General features: G+C 42.0%; 1 protein-coding gene across 3 annotated transcripts; it reads left to right on the forward strand.

Moving 5' to 3' along the window:
- Positions 1 to 1,162: 1,162 nt before the first annotated feature.
- Positions 1,163 to 20,632, forward strand: RNF14 (ring finger protein 14). 3 transcript variants are annotated; one of them, XR_006273783.1, is made up of 9 exons: positions 1,163 to 1,419; positions 4,139 to 4,349; positions 5,603 to 5,765; positions 7,223 to 7,374; positions 10,909 to 11,439; positions 12,391 to 12,619; positions 14,594 to 14,764; positions 16,244 to 16,374; positions 18,194 to 20,632. XR_006273783.1 is itself a non-coding variant. In XM_043490919.1 (8 exons), the coding sequence occupies exons 3-8, from the start codon at positions 5,612 to 5,614 to the stop codon at positions 18,215 to 18,217; spliced, it is 1,263 nt and encodes a 420-aa protein (XP_043346854.1). In that variant the 5' UTR covers positions 1,163 to 1,419; positions 4,139 to 4,349; positions 5,603 to 5,611; the 3' UTR covers positions 18,218 to 20,632. The 3 variants fall into 3 exon arrangements, 1 of the variants encoding a protein (XP_043346854.1); XR_006273784.1 differs by lacking the exon at positions 1,163 to 1,419 and adding an exon at positions 1,494 to 1,636; XM_043490919.1 differs by lacking the exon at positions 16,244 to 16,374 and having other exon boundaries at positions 18,192 to 20,632.
- Positions 20,633 to 20,844: the final 212 nt, after the last annotated feature.

The raw sequence follows: 20,844 nt of genomic DNA on the forward strand, positions 1-20,844 counted from the left end.
TTCTGATTTCCTTTATCTTCTGAAGATGTAGGCTAAATCTTGGATTTCTGAAAAGCATTTGTATTCTCTGGAAAGAAAAACCAACCTACAGAATCATGTTCATTTGATTCTCTCTTTTCCTTCCCTTCCCACCCCCCATCAGTGGATCTAGCAAAGGCAACAGGCACTGTCACCATAAGATTAGTATTTTAACCAATGCAAAATATTTCATAGTGTAGGCAGCAGCTGCAATTAGAGCCTTTATTATATTAGATTATGTGTAAACCATGAGTAAATCAGGTCCTTGCCCTGAAGAGCTTACTTTTAATAGGCAAGATTACATAAGGAACTGCAGTGGGAGAACCAAGATTACAAGGAAAACAGCATTGCTCAAGGTATGAGTAAACCTAGATGTACAGAAGTTTCTGTAATAGTAGATTCAAAGTAAATAAATAGCCTTTACTTGCAATCACCATCCTTTTCTGCTATATCAACTTTACACAAAACTGAAATGCTTCAACTAACCTGTATTCCATCAGTGTTTGTTGTTTTGAAGTCAATGAGACTAACATGTCTAAATCAACGTCACCTTGTTTGAAAATTCTGCACTGAAGGGCATAAATTAGGTCCCTGAGGGCCTGTGTGTTAACAGGTTAAAGTTACTATTTTTTTTAAAGTTTAAGTAACCTAACATTAAAACACAATTGCTTACCGTGTGAGAGAATTTAAGCAGAGTTTTTTGTTCAGGATATGAGAGAGGCAAGGTGGGTGAGGTCCAACGAAAGATATTAACTCCTGGGCGAGAGTGAGACGAAATTTTGAGCTTACACAAAGCCCTGCAGAGCTTGATTTGCAATATCTGGTGCGATTACTTTTTTTTTTTTTAAACCCTTTGGTCATTTGGCCAAAAGGAAGAGCTCCTACCATTTGCGGCATTATAATTCAGTTCATTATACGTTTTAATTCAATGTTTGCAAGAGCACTGCATTTCAAATGAGTTGCACAATGACCCAGACCCAGGCTGCGCTGAGGGCAGCTCGACTGGGAGCTGCTGCCCTAAGAAGGGGATGCGCTGTATCCCTCACCCATGGGCACGACTGGAGAGGTGGGTCCCGACCTGAGGGCGAGGAGGCTGAGCCGCTCCCAGTGGAGCCTGTTTATACGACAGGTCCCGAGCGGAGAATCACAGACTGAGCTCTCGATGCAGCAGCGTTTGAACCGAAGTCGCCTCTGCTGCTGCTGCAGCCGGGCTTTGGAGCGCGGCGTTGCGTAAGTAGCGGGGCCAGGGCCCAGGCGCTGCCAGGCTGGGGCGGGCCGCCGGCAAGGCCCCCGCGGCGCGCTTCCTAATCGATCGCGCCGCAACGTCCGGCGCCGGGGCGCACGAGAGCTCGTTCCTGCCCCGGCTCTCCAGGCTCGCAGTTGCGGGAAAGCCAAGCTCGGGTCCCGCGCGTCTCCGCCGCCTCAAGCCCGCGCTTGACGGGGGCCGCTCGGACCTTCCCCTCAACGCGTCCGCGCCGGCCGCGGACGCCCCCCACCCCTCGGGTCAGCGGCGGCCCCGCAGGGCCCGCCTCCCTCCTGCAGGGGGCGCTGGCTCCGAGCTGCGCTGCGTAGGGCTCGCCCCGGGCGGCCGGCGGCCGCGCTAGGACCCGGCTGCGAGGTGAGGGGTGGGCAGGGGGTGGAGGCCGCCGCGCGGGCCAGGTGAGCGCCGGGGACGGGGAGTCCCGCGGAGTAGGCCCGACCGCTTCCGCGCCTCCACTGGGGGCCGGCGCTGGGAGCGGGAGGCCGTGCGGGCGCGGGGGAGGGAGCGTGAGCCGGGCCGCCGGGAGCGAGGGTGCGCGCTGTGACGGCAGCGGGGGGGGGCCGATGGGTGGGGCAGGCCTGGAAGCAAGGGTGGGGGCGGGGGGGGAGCAGCATGAGGGAAGGGGGTGGGTTGGGGCAATGGGGGCAGCGGTGCGGGGAGAGGGGCTGTGACCGGGGGGGGGGGGGGGCAGCGGGTGCGGGGAGAGGGCTTACCGGGGGGGCCCGGTGCGGGGGGAGAGGGGCTGACCGGGGGGGGGGGCAGCAGCGGTGCGGGGAGAGGGGCTGACCGGGGGGGGCAGCAGCGGTGCGGGGAGAGGGGCTGACCGGGGGGGGGCCGCAGCGGTGCGGGGAGAGGGGCGGGACGGGGGGGGCAGCGGTGCGGGGAGAGGGACGGGACAGGGGGACCGGGGGGGGGCAGCAGCGGTGCGGGGAGAGGGACGGGACGGGGGGTCCGGGGGGGGCAGCAGTGGTACGGGGAGAGGGACGGGACGGGGGGGCAGCAGTGGTACGGGGAGAGGGACGGGACGGGGGGCAGCAGCGGGTGCGGGGGAGAGGGGGCGGGACGGGGGGGGCAGCGGTGCGGGGAGAGGGGCTGGCTGGGAAAAGGGTTGGGAAACTGTCTAAGAATCAAGGGCCTGACTCTTCTGTCCTGAAGTCCCGTTGGAGTTACCTGCTAGGGGCGTACTTCCCAGGGCCGAAAGTCTCCTTTCAAACACACTCTGTTAGTTTGTGGGGCTCTGCGGCTTAACTCAACTTGTCTACACTAGAGTTAACTGCTCCAGCAAGAGTGGCCACGCTGGGAGTTGGAAATACTACTTGAGCTGGACAGTGCGATTTTGTGAGCAGCTGAGAGGTTGTTCGAGTTGAGCTGTATCCCCTAACCAGCCAACTTGAGTTAAAAGTGTCACTGCACTTGAGTTAAGGTCTTTGTGCATGGACAGGTGTTGTGTTGGGGGCAACACTTGAGTTATAACAACTGCAGCAAAGACAAGCACTAAGTATTGCAGGAACCTGAGGCCATATTTGCTCTACAACTAGGTGCTGCTGCTATGCCACTTTAGTGTAGACACTTCCTACAACGAAAGGGATTTTTTTGTTGGTGTAATTAATTCACCACTCAGAGGTTATAGATGGGTCAGTAGAAGAATTCTTCTGTTAACATAGCCACAGTCTTCAGAACATGTAACTTCTTGCAGCACAGCACCTGTAGCTAGGTTGTTCTAATTTTTATGTGTAAACCAGGCCTGAGATTATATCTACATTGCAACCAGAGTGTAATTTTCATCTTGTGTAGATGTACCTGTGCCATCTTTCATCTAGCTAGGTTGTTTAAAATAGCTGCAGAGATATGTCAGTGTGGCTAGTCGGGCAAGTACATAACCAGGGACCACAGTGGGCTTGGACAGCCCAGACCACTACATCCTTGCTGCCTTCTTAAGTAAACTAATTAGATTAAAGCTAGCCTGGTACGTCTACAACAAACTGTAATCGTGCCTCTGGTTGCAATGTAGGCATAGCATGAGAGCAGAAAGACATACTCAGTCTTTTACATCTGACTTGCACTGATGATTGGAATGCCCATTGCAAATTAATAAGTAAACAGGTCATGAAATCGAGAGCATTGTATCACAAAATGTACTTTAAATCACGCTTTTGAGAGTTGTAGTTTAAACTCTGTATTATTTGTTTGTTTGGAAACATGGTGAGACCATGCAGGTCCTTCTGAGAATTGTTGTTCTGTTGCATTAGCCAAGTGAGAGTTAGCAGAGTTCTTTATATGCTAGGCACAGTGGTATGTTAAAGGAAGGAATGATTCAGATTTACATAATTAAATTACATATCTGAGTTTCCTAGTGTGTAAGGGTTTGAATTGGACTTGTATCTCTCCTTTGTTTGTTTGTTTTTTTTAATGCACCTTTCTTGGTTATATTTACAAAAATAGAAGTATACAAGTATGGATTTTTTTCAAAAGTATTATTTACTCATTTGAATCTCATGGATAAGTTCAAATGGTTGAAACAGATCTCCTCCGACCCATCACTATTACCAGTGAGCAGTTTTTCTGAGCTGTAATCAGGTAAGCCCCTAATCCTGCAATTGGATCCACTAGCATGGAACCCCGTTGACTTCAGTGGAACTGTGCTCAGCCCATGGGTCTGCACTAATAGATTCAATTGCAGGATCAGGGCTTACATGCATAATTGGGATGTGTACTTTCGAAAGCTTTAAAAAAAAAAAAAAAAAACCCTCTGGGTCATTGAGTGTGAATGCCAAGGCTCACTTGAGTGAAACTGTTGATAACCGCAGCTCATAATGGAAATGCTGAGAGGATTTTAATCTCTCTAATTTTTTGTTATAGGCAGCAGACAAATACTGAGCTTCATCACCATGCCTGTCCTGGCAGCAGAACCTACAGTTTTCTTGCTTCCCCACAGAAAAAGCTTGTGACTTCCAGTTCCCTCCAAAGAATGAGCAGTGTCTATGCCCTGGCCTTACTTACGTGGCTGTGCTGGGTCACTAACAGTACCTGCAACTCTAGTTGCTACTGTTTTGCAATTGTAACGGAAAAGGTAATGAAATTGCAAAGATTTTTTTAAAAGAGCTTCTTTAAATTGTTTACTGAAACGGTATAGAAATGCACCAACTTGATGTCTGTTTGCGGGTCCGTGTGTTCTTGCTTGTCATTTGAAATAATTTTAATCAAAAATATATTTTTAGATGTACTGGGTAGGTGATAGCCAGCCTACTGGAAGAGCGCTACACTGTTACTACTTCCTTCCCCCCCCCCCCAATCTTTGTCCCCTCTTTGGTCTGTGGTTTCCATCTCAAGCATTAACAAAGTGCCATCTTGATACTATTAACACTCCATTGCATGTTTCATTCTATAGTGTTCTTCAGCCTCTTACTTTCTCAGGCGGGGTGGGCAAACCTTTTGGCCTGAGGGCCACATCTGGGTATGGAAATTGTATGGTGGGCCATGAATCCCCGGTGAAGGAGGGGTACTCTAGGAGGTGTAGCATGGGAGGGCTCTATAAGGGATGTTACCGGGGGGGAAGGGAGGACTCAATGGGTGTAGCGTGGGGGGGGTAGCTGTACAGGGGCGGTACTGGGGACTCCTAGGAGCCCTGCTGGCAGTGACACCAAGGCAGCCGTACCAGGCACCACCACAGGTGGAGGCACCCTAGCTGGGATGGGTGCAGCCCCTGGGAGGCTTCAAGGCTCTTGAAGATGGGGCCGTAGGAGACCATGAGGGGATTGGGCATGCTGCCGCATGGGAGGGACAGGGGAACAGGGCTGCTGCATAGGGGCATGGTTGCGATCCTGGAAACAGTGCAGTGAGGTCTCACCTGCACAGTGTGGCTCTGCATACCGGAAGATGGTGCTCATCAAGAGAATTATGAGTTGGGGCTGGGGAGCGCCGGGTGGGCAGAGCGGGGCAAGCCCCTGACTCCACTCCCCGGCTGGAGCACCGGGTGGGCAGAGCGGCACAAGCCCCCGACCTCGGTGGGAACTCGAGGCTGGATAAAAACGTCTGATGGGCCAGAAGTGGCCCACCGGCCGTAGTTTGCCCACCCCAGTTCTAAGGGTTGGTCTCTCATTATCAAAGTTTTCAAGAGAGACATTTTTTTTATAATTTTAAAACTGCCAACAAATGATAGAACATGTGCAGGATCTTTAACCTGAAGAAAGAGTAATTATGTTTGGTAGTATTTTCATGTTTTATTGTTTCTTCTAAATTTTATTCTAATAACATTAAATATATACAGGCTGTTTGACTTATCTGTTTAACTCATTTTTTTGGGTGGTTTTCTTAATTTTGCAGAAAAGTTAAATGTCTTCAGAAGATAAGGAAGCTCAGGAGGATGAGCTGCTGGCTCTAGCTAGTATTTATGATAAAGATGAATTTAAGAGGGCAGACTCTGCCCAAGGAGGAGAAACAAGAATTTGTCTGGAGTTGCCCCAAAACTTCAAAATATTTGTGAGTGGTGAGTCCAGATGTTTTGCATTATCTTTAAATAAGTTTTTATTAAAATAATCTATATTTTCATACACATGTTCCAAAGGTGGTTACCCAAACATTTTTCATTTTCTCTTCTTAGAACTTTGAGGTCATGAACAATTTATCACACATTACAGCTGGGATGGGTATCACTCATAGCTATAACTTCACAATGTAATTCTTGCTTTAAGTATTTGCACATCACTCTGAAAGATCAAAACTAAAGAGGGTGGACTTCTAAATTTCAAATATAATAGTTTCCTAGAATGGAATTTTTAATGGTTTGTTCAAATTACTTGCTAAGGAGAATTCATCTCTAGTATTTCAAAATACTTTTTTTTTCTAAAATATTTTAATTTAAAGTTGGAATATTTTTGTGTGACTTGAGCATTCATTAGACTATGGGGACCTGTGGAGTAAACTAATCTAGATCTTTATGTTAATTTCATGTCGATCTGGTGTGCTTTTGGATTGCATTGCATTGCATTTCTGTACTGCCTTTCATCTGAGACTGAGTTTTGAAATATTAGTTAAACGACACTGTCTATTTTAAAATACTTCTCTTTGGGGAAAAAAAATTGCCTACTGTTACAGGTAACACCGAGCACTACTATAATTGTCAGTTTCAAGAAAATATTTTTTTGTATTCGGGTATTTTAATTTGTGTATTTGACACCATTGTGCATGTGTAGCTGGCTTCCTTGGTTCCCATATGCAATCATTCAGTTTTCCTTGTTTGTATGAGCCAAACTCAGCAACACAAGTTACAAATAACAAACCCCCACTTTAAAACATTTGGCAGAGGGACTTGAAATTACTTTAACTCTGTTTTTAATTTGACTATTTTTCAAATTAATTGTGTCCTTTTAAGTTTCCCAATCTGTCAGGTGCATATTAACTCCATCAGAGGTGCCTCTGCTTTAGTTTACCTATTAACTGTTATTTGTCCAGAACTGTACAGTGAAACAGTGACAGATCCACAATGCTGTGCTCTGTCCACTAGACACTTCTTTCTCTGGAAAGACCTCTGAAATATGAATTTGCTTTTTCTCTAAGGAAAACTGTCAGTGATAAATGATAAAATTAGAGAGGCTTGTTCCTTTTCTTGTTGTTGTTAGAACAACAAAGTTTATTTACTCTTATTCTTGAGGATTTGCCTTTTCGTACTATCTGGTTTGTAATTTATCTGACAGATCATGGTATTAACTAAGTCAATCTTCACTGTTTCAGCCTCCAGCACACAACTGTGTATGAAATGTTGTAGCACTAAAAAGGCACATTGTTTACTTAAGTCTCAGTAAAGCAGTTAAACTAAAAATTTATCAAATGAAAAGAGGTTTCTTGGGAACTTTATTATACAGTTAAGCTTTGAGGCCACCACACCTAGAATTATAGTTCTGTTGATCTCTCTCAACTTGCATCAATCAACTGTCTTTGATTCAGGAAGTCCCACAGAGTGTCTGCAGAACAGTGGATTTGAATACACAATTTGCTTTCTGCCTCCACTTGTGTTGAATTTTGAACTCCCACTAGATTATCCATCAGTCTCTCCACCTGTGTTCACACTCAGCAGCAAGTGGCTCTCTCGGACTCAGGTTTGGTTTAAAATCTTCTTGACACTTCTTGTACCTTTCATGAACATAAAAAAAATTTTTATAATTAATAGTGTAATAGTTGTAAATGCAGCAGGTGAAAGAATAGTTGGATAGAACTTTGCTTTTAACATCCAGGTTCAGTTGGAGGAAACAATTAGCATCATGAAGTATAATACATACTTCTAATGAATGGTATAAGGAGTCATTTTTATTGGTGCCCTTTGGCAACAGTCTTTTTTTCTTCATGCTGCAAGATTCTTAAGGATAAAGGATGGGATTTTCAGAAGCATTTTAATTACTTAGATGCACAAGTCCCATAGAAAATCAATAGAATTTAGGCTGCTAAATCATTTAGGATAAAAAAATGTTAAAGCATTTAAGTGACTTAGGAGTCTAAGTCCCATTGACTGTCAATGAAACATAGGCTCTTAAGTGCTGAAGTCAATTTTGAAAATGTGACTGTGTTCCTAAGACACTTATGGCCAGAATTTTAAAGGTACTAAAGATTCAGAGAGATGCATAGTGGTATTTTTAGAAGTGCCTAAGTGATTAACTCCCATTCATTTCAATGGGTATTAAGCACCTAACTTGCTTTAGGTGCTTTTATAATTGTTGTTGGTGCTTATCTGCGTCTATAGGCACCTATTTGGACATCTGGCCTTTAGCCACTTTTGAAAATCCCAATCTTAGCAATTGGATGTCCTGTTTCATCTCTGCTTATATCCTGTGCGTTATAAGAGTAGGTACATGTGAATATGTATACACTGTGCTATGCAAATACAGCCTATATCTGAAAATCTTGTGTATTGTGTGTCATGAGACTCAGGTGCCTTCCGCCGTTTAAGAAGGGCAGGTATTCATATATAATCATTCTTCTTGAAATACTTTTTTTTTCTATTTAAGAGGGTTGGGGTTTTTTTTACTATTTAAGAGTAAGATACTGTAAAATATTTTCTTGAAGAACAAAAATATTTAGTGAAAGAACACACAAGTGTATGTATTTTTAAAATCTCAGCAGAGAGTCATAGCTCTGTTAATAGCAGCTAAAGATCTTGAGATCCAAAGGCTGATAAAGGCAATGGTAGATTAAAGAGATGCTCTTAGGATTGATAGCCCCAGAATTTAACCTGCCTTTTCTGATGTTTGTAAACATGTGATGCTATTAACCCAGCATTTGTGAGCAATCCAAAAATAACAATCCAGGATGCAGGTGTGAGTAGAGAGCAGTCTTCATTGAGGACACTTCAATTTCAAACTTGCAAGAAAGAGAGCAACTGGATTATAAACATAATGAAACTTTAAAGCATTTTGAATTTGCTTATTCAAAACCACATTATCAGAACTAACTGTGTATGAGATGTATACATTTTTTTAAAATTACACAAACTAAAAACCTGCATTTGGTAGTGAGATTATGCAGGACAACCACCCATATCTTTTCATAGGTGGAAGAATGCATCCATTATGTTTGGGTACAGTGGGTATAACATATCTGGATACTTCCAATTGAACTCTTTATTATTGCATTAATGTTACTGGGTATTTGCAAAATAGCTGATATCCCTTGATTGTCTAACATGCAGCTATATCAAATTCTTTACTGTGCAGTAGTAAGTTTATATGAAACAAGCATGTCATCTAGATTTTTTTCCCACAAATTAACTAAAATTTCAGTTGCATAGGCCTTTATTTGTTGTGTGCTATTATTGTATTACAGTAGCATCTACAGGCCAGCTCCATTGTGGTAGGCAGTGTACAAATAATTCCACTGAATAGTGTGATCAAAACATGGTGCCTGATGATACAACTAATAGACTGTGCACCTAGAGTTCATTGCTGAGCAGTGGCCAATTAGTAGAGCAACACAAACCTTGGTATGTGGAGGGGTGTCCCTTGTTTGTAAATTATACTTTGTTATTAAAGTTAACATTTATTTTCCTTCTATAGTCTGCTGTATAAAATATCAGGGAGGAAGATAGAGAATCAATTTCTTTCCATAGATTAGGCTTTTTCAGAGCAAACAACTTCCAATTAACATGTCCAGTTTTTATTCTTTGGCAAATGTGCACTCAGCTGAGGTGATCACATTTCAGTTAACTTGACTTTTGCTGAAACAGCAGTAATCATTGTCTGAATTAACATGCAGTAATTGTAGCATGAGCTGTTGCAATGTATGAGCAGTGATTGGTTAGTATAATTTGGAAAAGACAAGCTGAAGGTTATGAATGGGAACTTGCTAATCAGCTAAGAATTCAGACTGTTTTCAAACTACACTGCTGCCAGTAAACTAACACTCAAACAAATAAAGCTAGTTGCACGATAAGCAGAATACTCATATCCTAACTTCATTTAAATTACTAAGATAATTATATAAAACTGGAATAGTAAAATTTCACTGCAAGTCAGGCAGAAGTAGAAGGGGGGAAGTCTCTGGTACCAAGCAGATGTACAAAGCAGATAAGAATGTGTTCAGTGTTTGATAATGAAAACCCAAAAGGCAAATGCTGTATGAATTAGTGAAAGCATGTGGTATCTATTGTATACAGATTTTAATGTTTAAAATAACACCACTGAAGTACATCAGATGAAAACACTTAAAGCATTATACTTAAAACCAGAGGTGAGTAGTTTGCTGAATCTTGAATTGACTTCCAAATGTGCTACATTTAGTCCAGTCAGAATAATGAGGCTGATTTCTTTCATTAAACTCAGAACTTCAAAGCTGAGATTGTTAAATATGCATCATAATTACTTTGTTTTTGTTGTTCACTAAAAATAACTTCCTCCTGTAACCCAAAATATCTAGATCAGTATATAGGTCTGGCAGTAATTAGAGTGTTCTTACGTATTCACTTGAAAGGAAATGAGTTCTGATTATGCTACAGGTGGTTTTTAATTTATAAGTTTAAAAGTGACTGCAAAGCTGGTGGGAAATTAGGTGTCCCCTTTTTGCTGCCTTACGTTTTATGAAGAAGGCAAGATGGTATTCAAAATTCTGAGGGAAAAATCCAGCAGGAGAGAGACCTGAAAACAAATTATTCAGGCTTTCTTTAAACATAAAAAGGCAGGGCACCATACACGTATAAAAAATATTTTAGCTAGGTCACCCTGAAACAAATGTTGTTTAATCCATGCAGTAAAGCATATAGAACTGTATCTAAGTTACTTATCACATCATATTATTTTTATTTCTAAATCTACATTTCTTTACAATTACTTGCAATACTTCCTAATATTTTGTAATGCAGCTGACTTAGTTCGTTTTCTGTATAGGGTAAGGTGTAGACTGAGGATTTTTGCTTTGGAGGTTAGCAAGTGATCAGGTGAGGATGTAAAATTATGCTCTCATTATTTCCCAGTGAGTACAAACAACAAAGACCTTGTTAAACTAAATTAGTTCATGGCCTAAACTTGAAATCTGAAGCTGCCTTAAAAAGTACCATATGAGAGGGAAATTGTTCTAAGATGAGTCAGGAGTTGTTGGAAGGTGGAGCTGTTCTTTTTGGGTTCTAAGCTCAAACTTTTCTTTTCTAGCTTACTGCACTTTGCAAGCACTTAGACAACTTATGGGAAGAGAACCGAGGCTGTGTGGTCTTGTTTGCCTGGATGCAATTTCTTAAGGAAGAAACACTAGCTTACCTGAACATCACCTCCCCATATGAACTAAAAATGTGCCATCAAGCAAATGGGCAGAGCAGGACATCTCTGTTTCCTCTGAACTCAGAAGAGCTGGATTGTTGTGGCGCAGCAGGTGCTGCAACAGCACAAGAAGAAATCCTTGATGAAAGAGCTGTACAGGATGTGGAGTCTCTGTCAAGTCTGATAAGGGAAATCTTGGACTTTGATCAGGCTCAGCAGAAAAAATGCTTTAACAGCAAGATGTTCTTGTGCAGCATCTGCTTTTCTGAGAAGCTGGGTAGTGAATGTATGTACTTCATGGAGTGCAGGCATATATACTGCAAATCCTGTTTAAAGGACTACTTTGAAATTCAGATCAGGGATGGCCAGGTCCACTGCCTCAGCTGTCCAGAACCAAAGTGTTCTTCTGTTGCTACTCCTGGCCAGGTAATAGCAGAAGTATGTAATCAGTGCATGCACACCTCTAGCTTACTAATAAAGCTGAATTGTATATAATGGATTTTTGCTCAAACCATAGTAATTAAAGCACAGAGTTTTTTCATGCTACCCAGAGACCACTTACATGCTCCTGAGTTAAAATTAGATCACCTGGCACCAGTTTTGCCCACTATTAATTTCAGATGTCTTGGACACCAGTTTGACTTAATATGATCCCACTGATTGTGCTCGTTGTTTTCACTATGTGACTCTAAACTGTCAGTGCCTGGGATTTGAATTGCTAGTGAATCTGTTCTTTAGAATATTTAAGATGATTATGTGCCAGCGGCGTATTAATGCCTAGGCTGACACAGCTAAGGCCGGCAAATTTGCAGGGGCGGCAAATTTATAATAGCACCCAGAGGCTGCTTCCCACAGTGTTCGTTCGCACCCTCCACCCCTTTCCTGCCCTCTCCCTACCCCTATTGGTCCTCTTCCCCAAATCCCCGCCGCCTCTCCTGAGTGCGCCACATTCCCCCCTCTTTTCCCCCTCCTTTGCGAAGCTGTTTCGCGCACGAGCACTTGCAGGGAGTGGGGAGAAGCAGGACCTGGTGGCGCGCTCAGGGGAGGAGTCTGAGCGGAGGTGAGCTGCAATGGGAGGGCCGGGAGCCTCTGGGGGGGGATGCAGCAATTATTTCAGGGCCTAGGGGCAGCAAAATCATTAATCTACCACTATTATGTGCAGTGGCTGCAGATTTAATTAGAGTATCATCAATAACTTGTGTACTTTCTCTCTGATTATTGCAGTAATCTCCTGATCAGAATGAGAGTAATGTTTAAAATGTGCTAAAGCAAATTTAAGCTGGTTGTTGGTGCTCATATCCTAAAGTTTTTTCTACCAGAGCTAATAGATTGAACATCTGAATCCAGCAAATATAATGTTGTTTGAACTTTGTTTAGGTTAAGGAATTGGTTGGAGAGGAGTTGTTTGCACGTTATGACCGCCTACTTCTGCAGTCCAGCTTGGACTTGATGGCAGACGTGGTATATTGTCCTCGTCCATGCTGTCAGACTCCAGTGATGCAAGAGCCAGGTTGCACCATGGGCATATGTTCCCGTTGCAACTATGCCTTCTGTACCCTCTGTAAAATGACTTATCACGGAGTCTCTCAATGTAAAGTCACTGCAGGTGAGTTGCACTGTTTTGGCAATGGAACACAAAGTGAATTGCAGCTTTCATTGTAGAATTCAGTGATATTAAATAGACACTCGGAAACATTTCTACTTCTGTATCTGTTATAGTAAGTGGTAAGTGAGTTGACACATCCGTTTGTGTGGTAGGACTCTGTGTAGTGGGGATGAGAGGTTGAATGTAGTTGAAGAGCTGGCCTCTACTCTGAAGAGTTTACAGTTGAATGGCTAGACATGCTGCAACAAGTTAGATGAACAAATGACACAGTTTAGAAGGAAAGTGGTTATGGCATTGTAGTTGCTCACTTAACCATTTGTATATCTTGAGGTTTTTTTAAAAAGAAAATTAGTATTGATTACTTAGAGGGAAATATGATACACAGGGTACATTCCTGTTTCCCACAGTGGCTGGTGGCAAATGCTTGAGGGTAGGGCAAGAAACCCTAAAATGGACATTTATGGAATAACATGTCCAAAGGAAATTTCTTCCAGCTTTTGAGGAGTTTACCCATATGCCATGAAGCATGAGTGTTTATATTCCAGACATTTTAATACTAGTGTAACTCAAGATATTATCCATATTGTGATACAGGAGGGCCAGGGAGCAGTGGTAGAGGGGAAATATATAACTCCTAGGCTAATTAAGGAGTGGTTCCCTGTAGACTAGGGAGGGTTGCTACAGGTTAATTGGAGCACCTGTAGTCAATTAAGACCTGTCAGGAACCTAATAAACCCCCCTGCTTCAGGCAGTTAGGGGAAGAGGAGGAAGGACAGAGGACTGGAGCTTGGAGGTGTGTTGTAAGACTTCGGTTCTCTGGTCTTTCAAATAAGGGAGACACTGCCCCAGAAGGGGAGGGAGACTTCCTCCCCCCTACGTTTAAGGACCGAAGGTTCCCCATCCAAAGGGGAAGAGGGTAAGAACCCACAGGAGTTGAGAGGGGCTGGGCTCAGAGTGAGGAGCAAACCCAGACCCCTTCCCCGTTTCCCTTCTCTACCACCTTCCCGGGCCATTAGCGGGGACCTCGGCTGCCTAAGACCAGGAGCAAGGAGTGGCGTCTTAGCTCCCCTGCCAAGAAAAGCGCAGGACCCCCCATACTAACATCAGCCATCTTGCCACAATATAAATGTCCATTCCTTTTTCTGAATTTTGTTGAGCATTTGGCCTTGTTGTCTTGTGATAGAGTTCCACTAAATGTATGGTGTTAGCAAAAAATATTTCCTTGTATCAATTTTTAATATGCTACCTATTTCAATTTTATTGACAGTCCTAATTACAAGAGAGGGTAAATACAAGTGTCTAATCTACCTCCTTTCTACTCTTTGTTCTGTATACCTTTATCATGTACACTCTCTTATTCGTCTCCCCTCTGAACTAAACAATCCTAATCTTTTCAGTTTCATGTCATATGAATTTTTTTTCCATGCCTGTAATTGTTTTGGTCACAAAGCTTTTATTTCCACTTTAAGTTTTTTGAGGTAGGGTGACTAGAACACAGCATTCCCAGCGAAGGTGATTCATATGATGGAATTGGAATATTTTCAATATAAACTTTCATTCTGTTCCTCATGCATCTTACCATTTTGTTTGCTTTTTTTAACCTCAACTGCATATTCAGCAGATGTATAAAATAGTACAAAGAATATCTTGTTTGAGAATCTCAAACATAACATGTTTAAAAAAAGTATCAAATACTTGTCCCTGATGTGTTTTGTTTGTTGGTCCTGGAGTTTGCACAGCTGAGAGGTGGTAGATTATACTAGTATCAGCAGCTGGGTGGAACTTCTGGGTGGCTGTTGCTGCCTCATTCTCCTAGCAGGGGTTTTGTAATCCTCTTGTCCCTTGCAATCTTTGGAATCTCCTGGATTATGTTTACAATGAGTTTGGCTCATCGTTTTAGCTAAGTGTGGGACTTCCATATGCAGTGCTGTATGTAAGGCTAATGTGTTTTTCTGTCTTTATTTCACTCCTTAGAAAAGCTAATGGATTTGCGTAATGAGTACCAAGAAGCAGATGAGGCCACTAAATTATTTTTGGAGCAGCGCTATGGCAAAAGAGTGATTCAGAAAGCCCTTGAGGAGATGGAAAGTAGAGAATGGCTAGAAAAGAACTCAAAGGCCTGCCCTTGTTGTGGCACTCCTATAGAGTGAGTTTATTGGGCTAAACTTGGAGAATCACATTTGTTCTTAATTGTTACTGTCCGATGTTGCTAATGTGATTCACTATGGGGACCAATGCCAGGGAATTAGGACTTTCATTTGTAGGGTCCATATGATTCCATTTGTGCCTCATCCCTGCTGCTGGCTACTCTAGTCTTACTTTTGAGTATTACATTTAATAAAAAATAGGTATTTTCAGTTTTTAAAGGTATTCATTAGTAGTTCCCTAGGTGCTGGGGAAATAGGTTGCCAGCAAACAGTTCAGGAAAAAGTGAGGTTTCCAGTGTGTTTACTAATGCAGCCAAATAAAGCTTCTTTAACACAGGCTACTAGTTCATAAATGGGGAATGACATTCACCAATATTGTAGACTTACACTTGCAATAAAGCTTGTCCTCACTTCTGCAGCTAGCAAAAGCAGTTGGCATTACAATAAGAGGAAACTTCTCCTCTGGGTACACATCTCCTGAAACCAGGTTGAAGTGAAGACACACCACAGACCTCACAAGGATACTAGATTTTATGGTCCATTCTGCATTTTGGTTAAATCCGGCTGCCTGTACCAGGCAGTGTTTCGCAGGGAGATTCTCCTGCCACCAAATATTCTGTAAACTAGGCAAAAGTGTACTGAGCTGGGAGCCAAAAGGCCATCATTTCAAACCTCACCTACTGATTGCTGTTAATATTTCAATCAATTTCAGACTTTATTACTGACCATGGCCTCATATCCCAACCCTAGAAGGCAGTCAAGTATCAATCTCCCATTGTGCAAATAAATTAACAGATTATCCAAAGTTACTTCAAGGAGAATTGGGAAGAAAACAGAGGGCTGTAATATAGCAGAATCAAGTTTTAGCCACTTTGCAACACTGCCTTTTAGTGAATATGCCAAAACTATGTATTGTGGTTATTCTATCTAACCAGTACATGCCAGTCCCTTTCCAGAGCCAGAGATAGAACCCAGGAATCCTGATCTAGTATTCTACAGCTTCTAACAATAGCTGTGGTAACTGTCTGGCAAAATTGTCTTAGGTATTTAGGTTCCCCCCCTTTAGTGGCTAGTCCTGTAATGGCTATAATTACTCCTATAGTTCAAGTAGGTAGATGTCTGTGCTGAGGATCAGAAGATCCAGAGCTCAGACCCTGCTGGTGACCTATTTTGGGGTGACCTTATTGTTGAATGAGATAACTGGTGATGAAAAGTTATTTCTTTTGAATAAAATTTTGTTTATTCATACAGTGGGTAAACGATCTATAAAAAAACTTTTATAGTTAAAATTTTTGCAGTCTGTCAAAGATGGTGTGACATAGTAAAATACTGTACAGATGTTCCATTTTTGAAAATACACATTTCTATCGTTTGTTGCATAGCGATTGCTGATATTGCACAAAGGCAGGTTTGAAGGCTTAGAAGTGACATGAGATATGGTTGATTCTTACTGCTATTCCCTGTTTCTTCCCCCACCAGAAACTAGATGGTTGTACAAGATGACATGCACTGGATGCAGGCAGTACTTCTGCTGGCTTTGTATGGGTTCTCTGTCTAGGTGAACCCATATAGGCACTTCAATGATACATCCTCCCCATGCTTTAATCGGTACGTAGTCACGATATATGCCCTCAAACACAATACAAGCTCCATATGTACAGCATTTTTCTTGCAAGCCCTCCCAGAATTATTTTTTCACTTAATTATATAGGTAGTTACAAAGTTAAAATAAAAAGAGAGAAATTTGAGGTGTAGGCAAAGGAATAAAATATTTTCAGACATGATTTGAAATATTGTATGCCTCTGAGGGATTTTTTTTTCCCCCTGTTGGAACTGTTCATTTTCATGTATAGGTGATGAGATATCACAGTGATGAGTCTGGTATAAATACTTAGGAAGGCAGCTCTAAATTTTAGGAACTGCAGAACTGAATCCTAATGCCATCAGCATTGGGATTGCGTGGAAGAATAGAGGAGATCATTGCTACTTGGGTATGTGGTAGGGGAACTGGAGGAGAGGGTGTAATAGTGTGAAAGCTTGGTTCACTGACTTGTATTCTGTGTCTTGGAATGTTTTGCTAATCGAGCAGGATCAAAGAATTCTTTCCAAATATATTCCATTCCCAAATATTTCTGTGCATGTATAATGTGCCCCTCACTGTGGTATGTAGGTGTCATATCAAATTAATACTTAGACCACATTTTTCACCCCTCCATTCCCCTGCTTTCTTAAGAGGATATGTTTCAGTTATATTTATCTCAAGATGAAATGTTGCTGGTCATGTGCAGCCATTTTTGAAATAAATGCTGTGCAAAGAGGCGTGTGATGCATTAGCTATAAGGCAACAAGATTGGACTCTTTCTTACCTCTGGTGGTAGGAACTTCCCAGCAACAGGGCGTTGGCTGGAGAAGGCACGATGGCCATTGGCTCCTGAATATTTACTCTGGGCTTCATCAGCCTTAACAAAACCTTTGATCACAGAAGGTTTTAGCAAAGGAAACCAGTGTCTTATCGTAGCCAGGCGTCCAACCATTGAGGGCTTTAAAGATTAGCGCTGGGACGTTGAGTCTTTTATATTACATTGTATTGATGCTTCAGTGGGAGGGAATAGGAGTCAGGACTTCTGAGTTTCTATTCCTTGTCCTCAAATAAATGAATCAGTAGCAAAATTCAGCTACTTTCTGTGCCTCAGTTTGCCTGCTTGTAAAATGGGGAAAGGATCTCTGTTCAGAGGATTGTTCATGACTGGACTTTCTGGCCTATACTGATTGGCTGTTTGCTCCAACCCTCCTTCTTCTTCCCCCTCAGTTTCATTCCACGATTGCCCTTCTCCCCTTCCGTGCCCCACCCCTCTTACCCACCTTCCCTTAAATGTTCTGTCTCCGTTCTCTTTTCTTTCCATTTAGTTTATTCCCTCCTAACTTAAACCCACACCCCCAAAAATAAATTTATTATTTAACTAATTTGATGTGTTTGCTGCATCACATTTTTCACTCTGCTTGGTGCGTTACACCTTATTTGCCTATCCTTGTACTTAGATTGTAAACTCTTCAGGACAAGGTACGCTCTACTACTTGTGTGGACAGTGCCTAGCACACTGCGGCTCTCTATTCCAGTATGGTCTTAGGCACTACCATAATAAAAATGATTAATAATAATACTCTCAGTAGTCTTTAGAGCTTAATTATCATTATCATTATCTGTATTACCATAGTGCCTAGGAGCCCTAGTCATGGACCAGACACCATTGTACTAGGCACTGTTGTTAGTATAGAAATGCAAAATATTTTAGTTGACTCAACTTTGGCTGTTTCAATACGTGCATTTCAGTGAAATGGCAAAAAGAAGCGACAAAGTTCAAATCATAGTTCCAAATTCAAGTTGATGTTCACTGATTCCTAACACAGATTCTTGCCTGTATGACAGGTTGTTTCAAGCTATGAATGTTGATGGTGACTTCTGGGAGGCTGAAGATGAAGACTAGTTTGTTCTGCTTCGCCTAAAGCTGAAGAACCAGAAGGGAATCTTTTCCACTTAGTCAAGTTTGTTGCTCTCATATAGAGTGGTTACACTTCACACTGCAGGCTGCTTACACAACCATTTGGATGCTGTTGCCACACAACAGAAGAGACTATTTTCCTCTCCTCTTCTCTGGTTGTTTAAGTCCCTTACGTACATGTCCAGTGCTAAATAGGGTGAACAAACTGTCATCCAAAGGCTTAAAAATAGTCGAGAAAACTCTAAATACCATAATGTGCCCCTTTTTTTGAAACATATCCTAGAAATCTCCGTTTGGGAATTTCTCCAGGAAGTTTGGCCTTGCAAGGATCTCTGGATTCCATCCTGCATACTTTGCAGTAATCTTTCCTACTGCTGAGGTGAGCTAGATATGCTCTCCCCGGAGCCCTTTGGTGAAGCTGCTTGTGTCCATTGCAGGAAGGCTTATTGAACATAGCATAACAATTTCTCCCCTCCCTCAGAGACTGAGCCCGTTGCTTTCATAGCATTTCCTGACCTGGATCCAAACTGATTTTTCTGTGGGGGCTCACTGCTCTAGCACTGACACACTTCATTGGGGTGGTAGAGGGTTATAAACTGCAGAATTTTTGCACCCCACTCCTTTTCTCCTCTCCCCTACCATTCCCCTCTCCCCCCAGTGGATCTAATGCCTGGGTCCTGTGTAGAAAGTTGCTGACAAACATTCCCTGTTTTCATAACTATCATCTTGTTTTATTCAGTTTCAGTAATTTAATTTCCATGTTGCTATCATATCTTAACGGGGAAGGAATTTATATGGTCTGGTGATTATTTTCATAATGATGGATATTAAAACAGTCTGTGTGCCCAATCTGTGAAATTCTGTGCAGTGTTTCTTGACTCAAATATTAATGAGGTGCTTAAATAAAAGAAAAGCGACCTCAGACACTGAACTGACGTAAATCCCTTAACTGCATGTTTTTCCTTCCCAGTTTCTAGTTGTTAAAATTTTTTGTGAAATTACGTCCTTTAGCCAAAGACATCTAGTCGAGATAAATGGCTGGGACTAATGTGTGGCCCTCCAACTGAACTAGCTCACTTATTCATGCTGTCATTATACTTCTAAATAATAAGTTATTGGAAAAATAAATCTCCCTACCCTGTAGTTTTACAAGCAGTCTCAAATATGAGAACAGTGCTTGGATTACATTTTTAGAAATACTTTTCATCTGTAAAATGGGCTAGAAAACAGCTGCTTTGATTTTTTTAATGAGAAATATACTTTGCTCAAAATAAGACAGCAGGGCCTGAATGGCTCAGAAGCTAGGTAATGATACAGAGAGCAAGGTCAACTCTTCATATGCAGCTTTGGTTGTTAGTAAATAAATCTTTACTCAAATGTCTGTTTAGCTGAATTGAGTAAATGATTTTAGTCCATTTCTGGAAGGGACAAAGATTCATTACACAACTCACTATCATGCTTGGTAGTTTGAGAGATCAAAGATGGGATACACATGGAGACAGATTCCCCTTGCCTAGAACTGGTCCACCTTAATCTTGGTTGAGGTGGGTAGGGGAAGCTTGCCCACTCCTGTGTGTGAATTGTTTAATTTGCATTCCAGCACCTTTCACATGCACTAACTTCACTTTTTAAAAGTAAACTCAGTTGTCTTCACAGTTGTGTCCATTATGGGATGCATATCAGAACATAGAAAGTCTCTCTATGGGATATAATAATAATCTGCTTCTAGGCAACAACTGTGATGATCACTTCAGCTGGTAAACTAGTTTACTTGTTTGTAGTAATCATGTACATTAAATGGTAGTGCCTAGCCCTGGTGCATATCATGCAAAGTGTTAGGATAGGATTTCCTAGATTTTCACCTTTTCACAAAAAACTAAACCCACAGTGCAGGGTTTTCCTTCTAAAATATTTTATTTGGGTAGACTGTTTGCTAGCTCTGTATTCTTTAGTTCTGATAACTGTTTAAATACAATGATCAAGAATTCAAACTGTAAAGTTAATTCAGGTAGAAGTTTCCTATTTAAGCACTATTTCTGGAATGTGCTTGTTTACAATTCAAAACAGTTTTTAAAAACTCATCCTATTGCATACCAAGTATTTGCAGGGAAGGATTATGCATACTGACTGGATAAAGTGTCTGCCTCCTAATCTCTCTCAATCTAACTGTGTTAGCTTTGCAAAGAATTATTTGCAGAAATAGCCATGAGATGTTATGCAGTAAAAAGGCTGGCAAGTTTTTATCCTTTAAAATAGTGTTTTAATGGTTCAAAAGAACCCTGTTCCTTCAGCTTTGTAAAAAGGATGTAAATCTGTATTACCACGAATGAATGTAAGATGAAGATAAATAAATGTTTAAAAATTTAGATTTGCTCTTTTTAATTGTAGAACTTTCATCTAGGCTCAGTGCTTTTGCTGCTGATTTCACATCCTTGACATTAACTTTCCATTTCCTTCTGTGGACAATTTGTGATCTCTGTACCTTAGTATATGGTACAGTTTTTGGCAATCAAACTAACAGCCAAGTTTTGGCCTTGGGTATGCCTGTAAAGATTGACAAGTTATGGAAGCTGGAATA

The sequence above is a fragment of the Dermochelys coriacea genome, chromosome 8 (genome assembly GCF_009764565.3).
Source record: "Dermochelys coriacea isolate rDerCor1 chromosome 8, rDerCor1.pri.v4, whole genome shotgun sequence".
Lineage (NCBI taxonomy): Eukaryota > Metazoa > Chordata > Testudines > Dermochelyidae > Dermochelys > Dermochelys coriacea.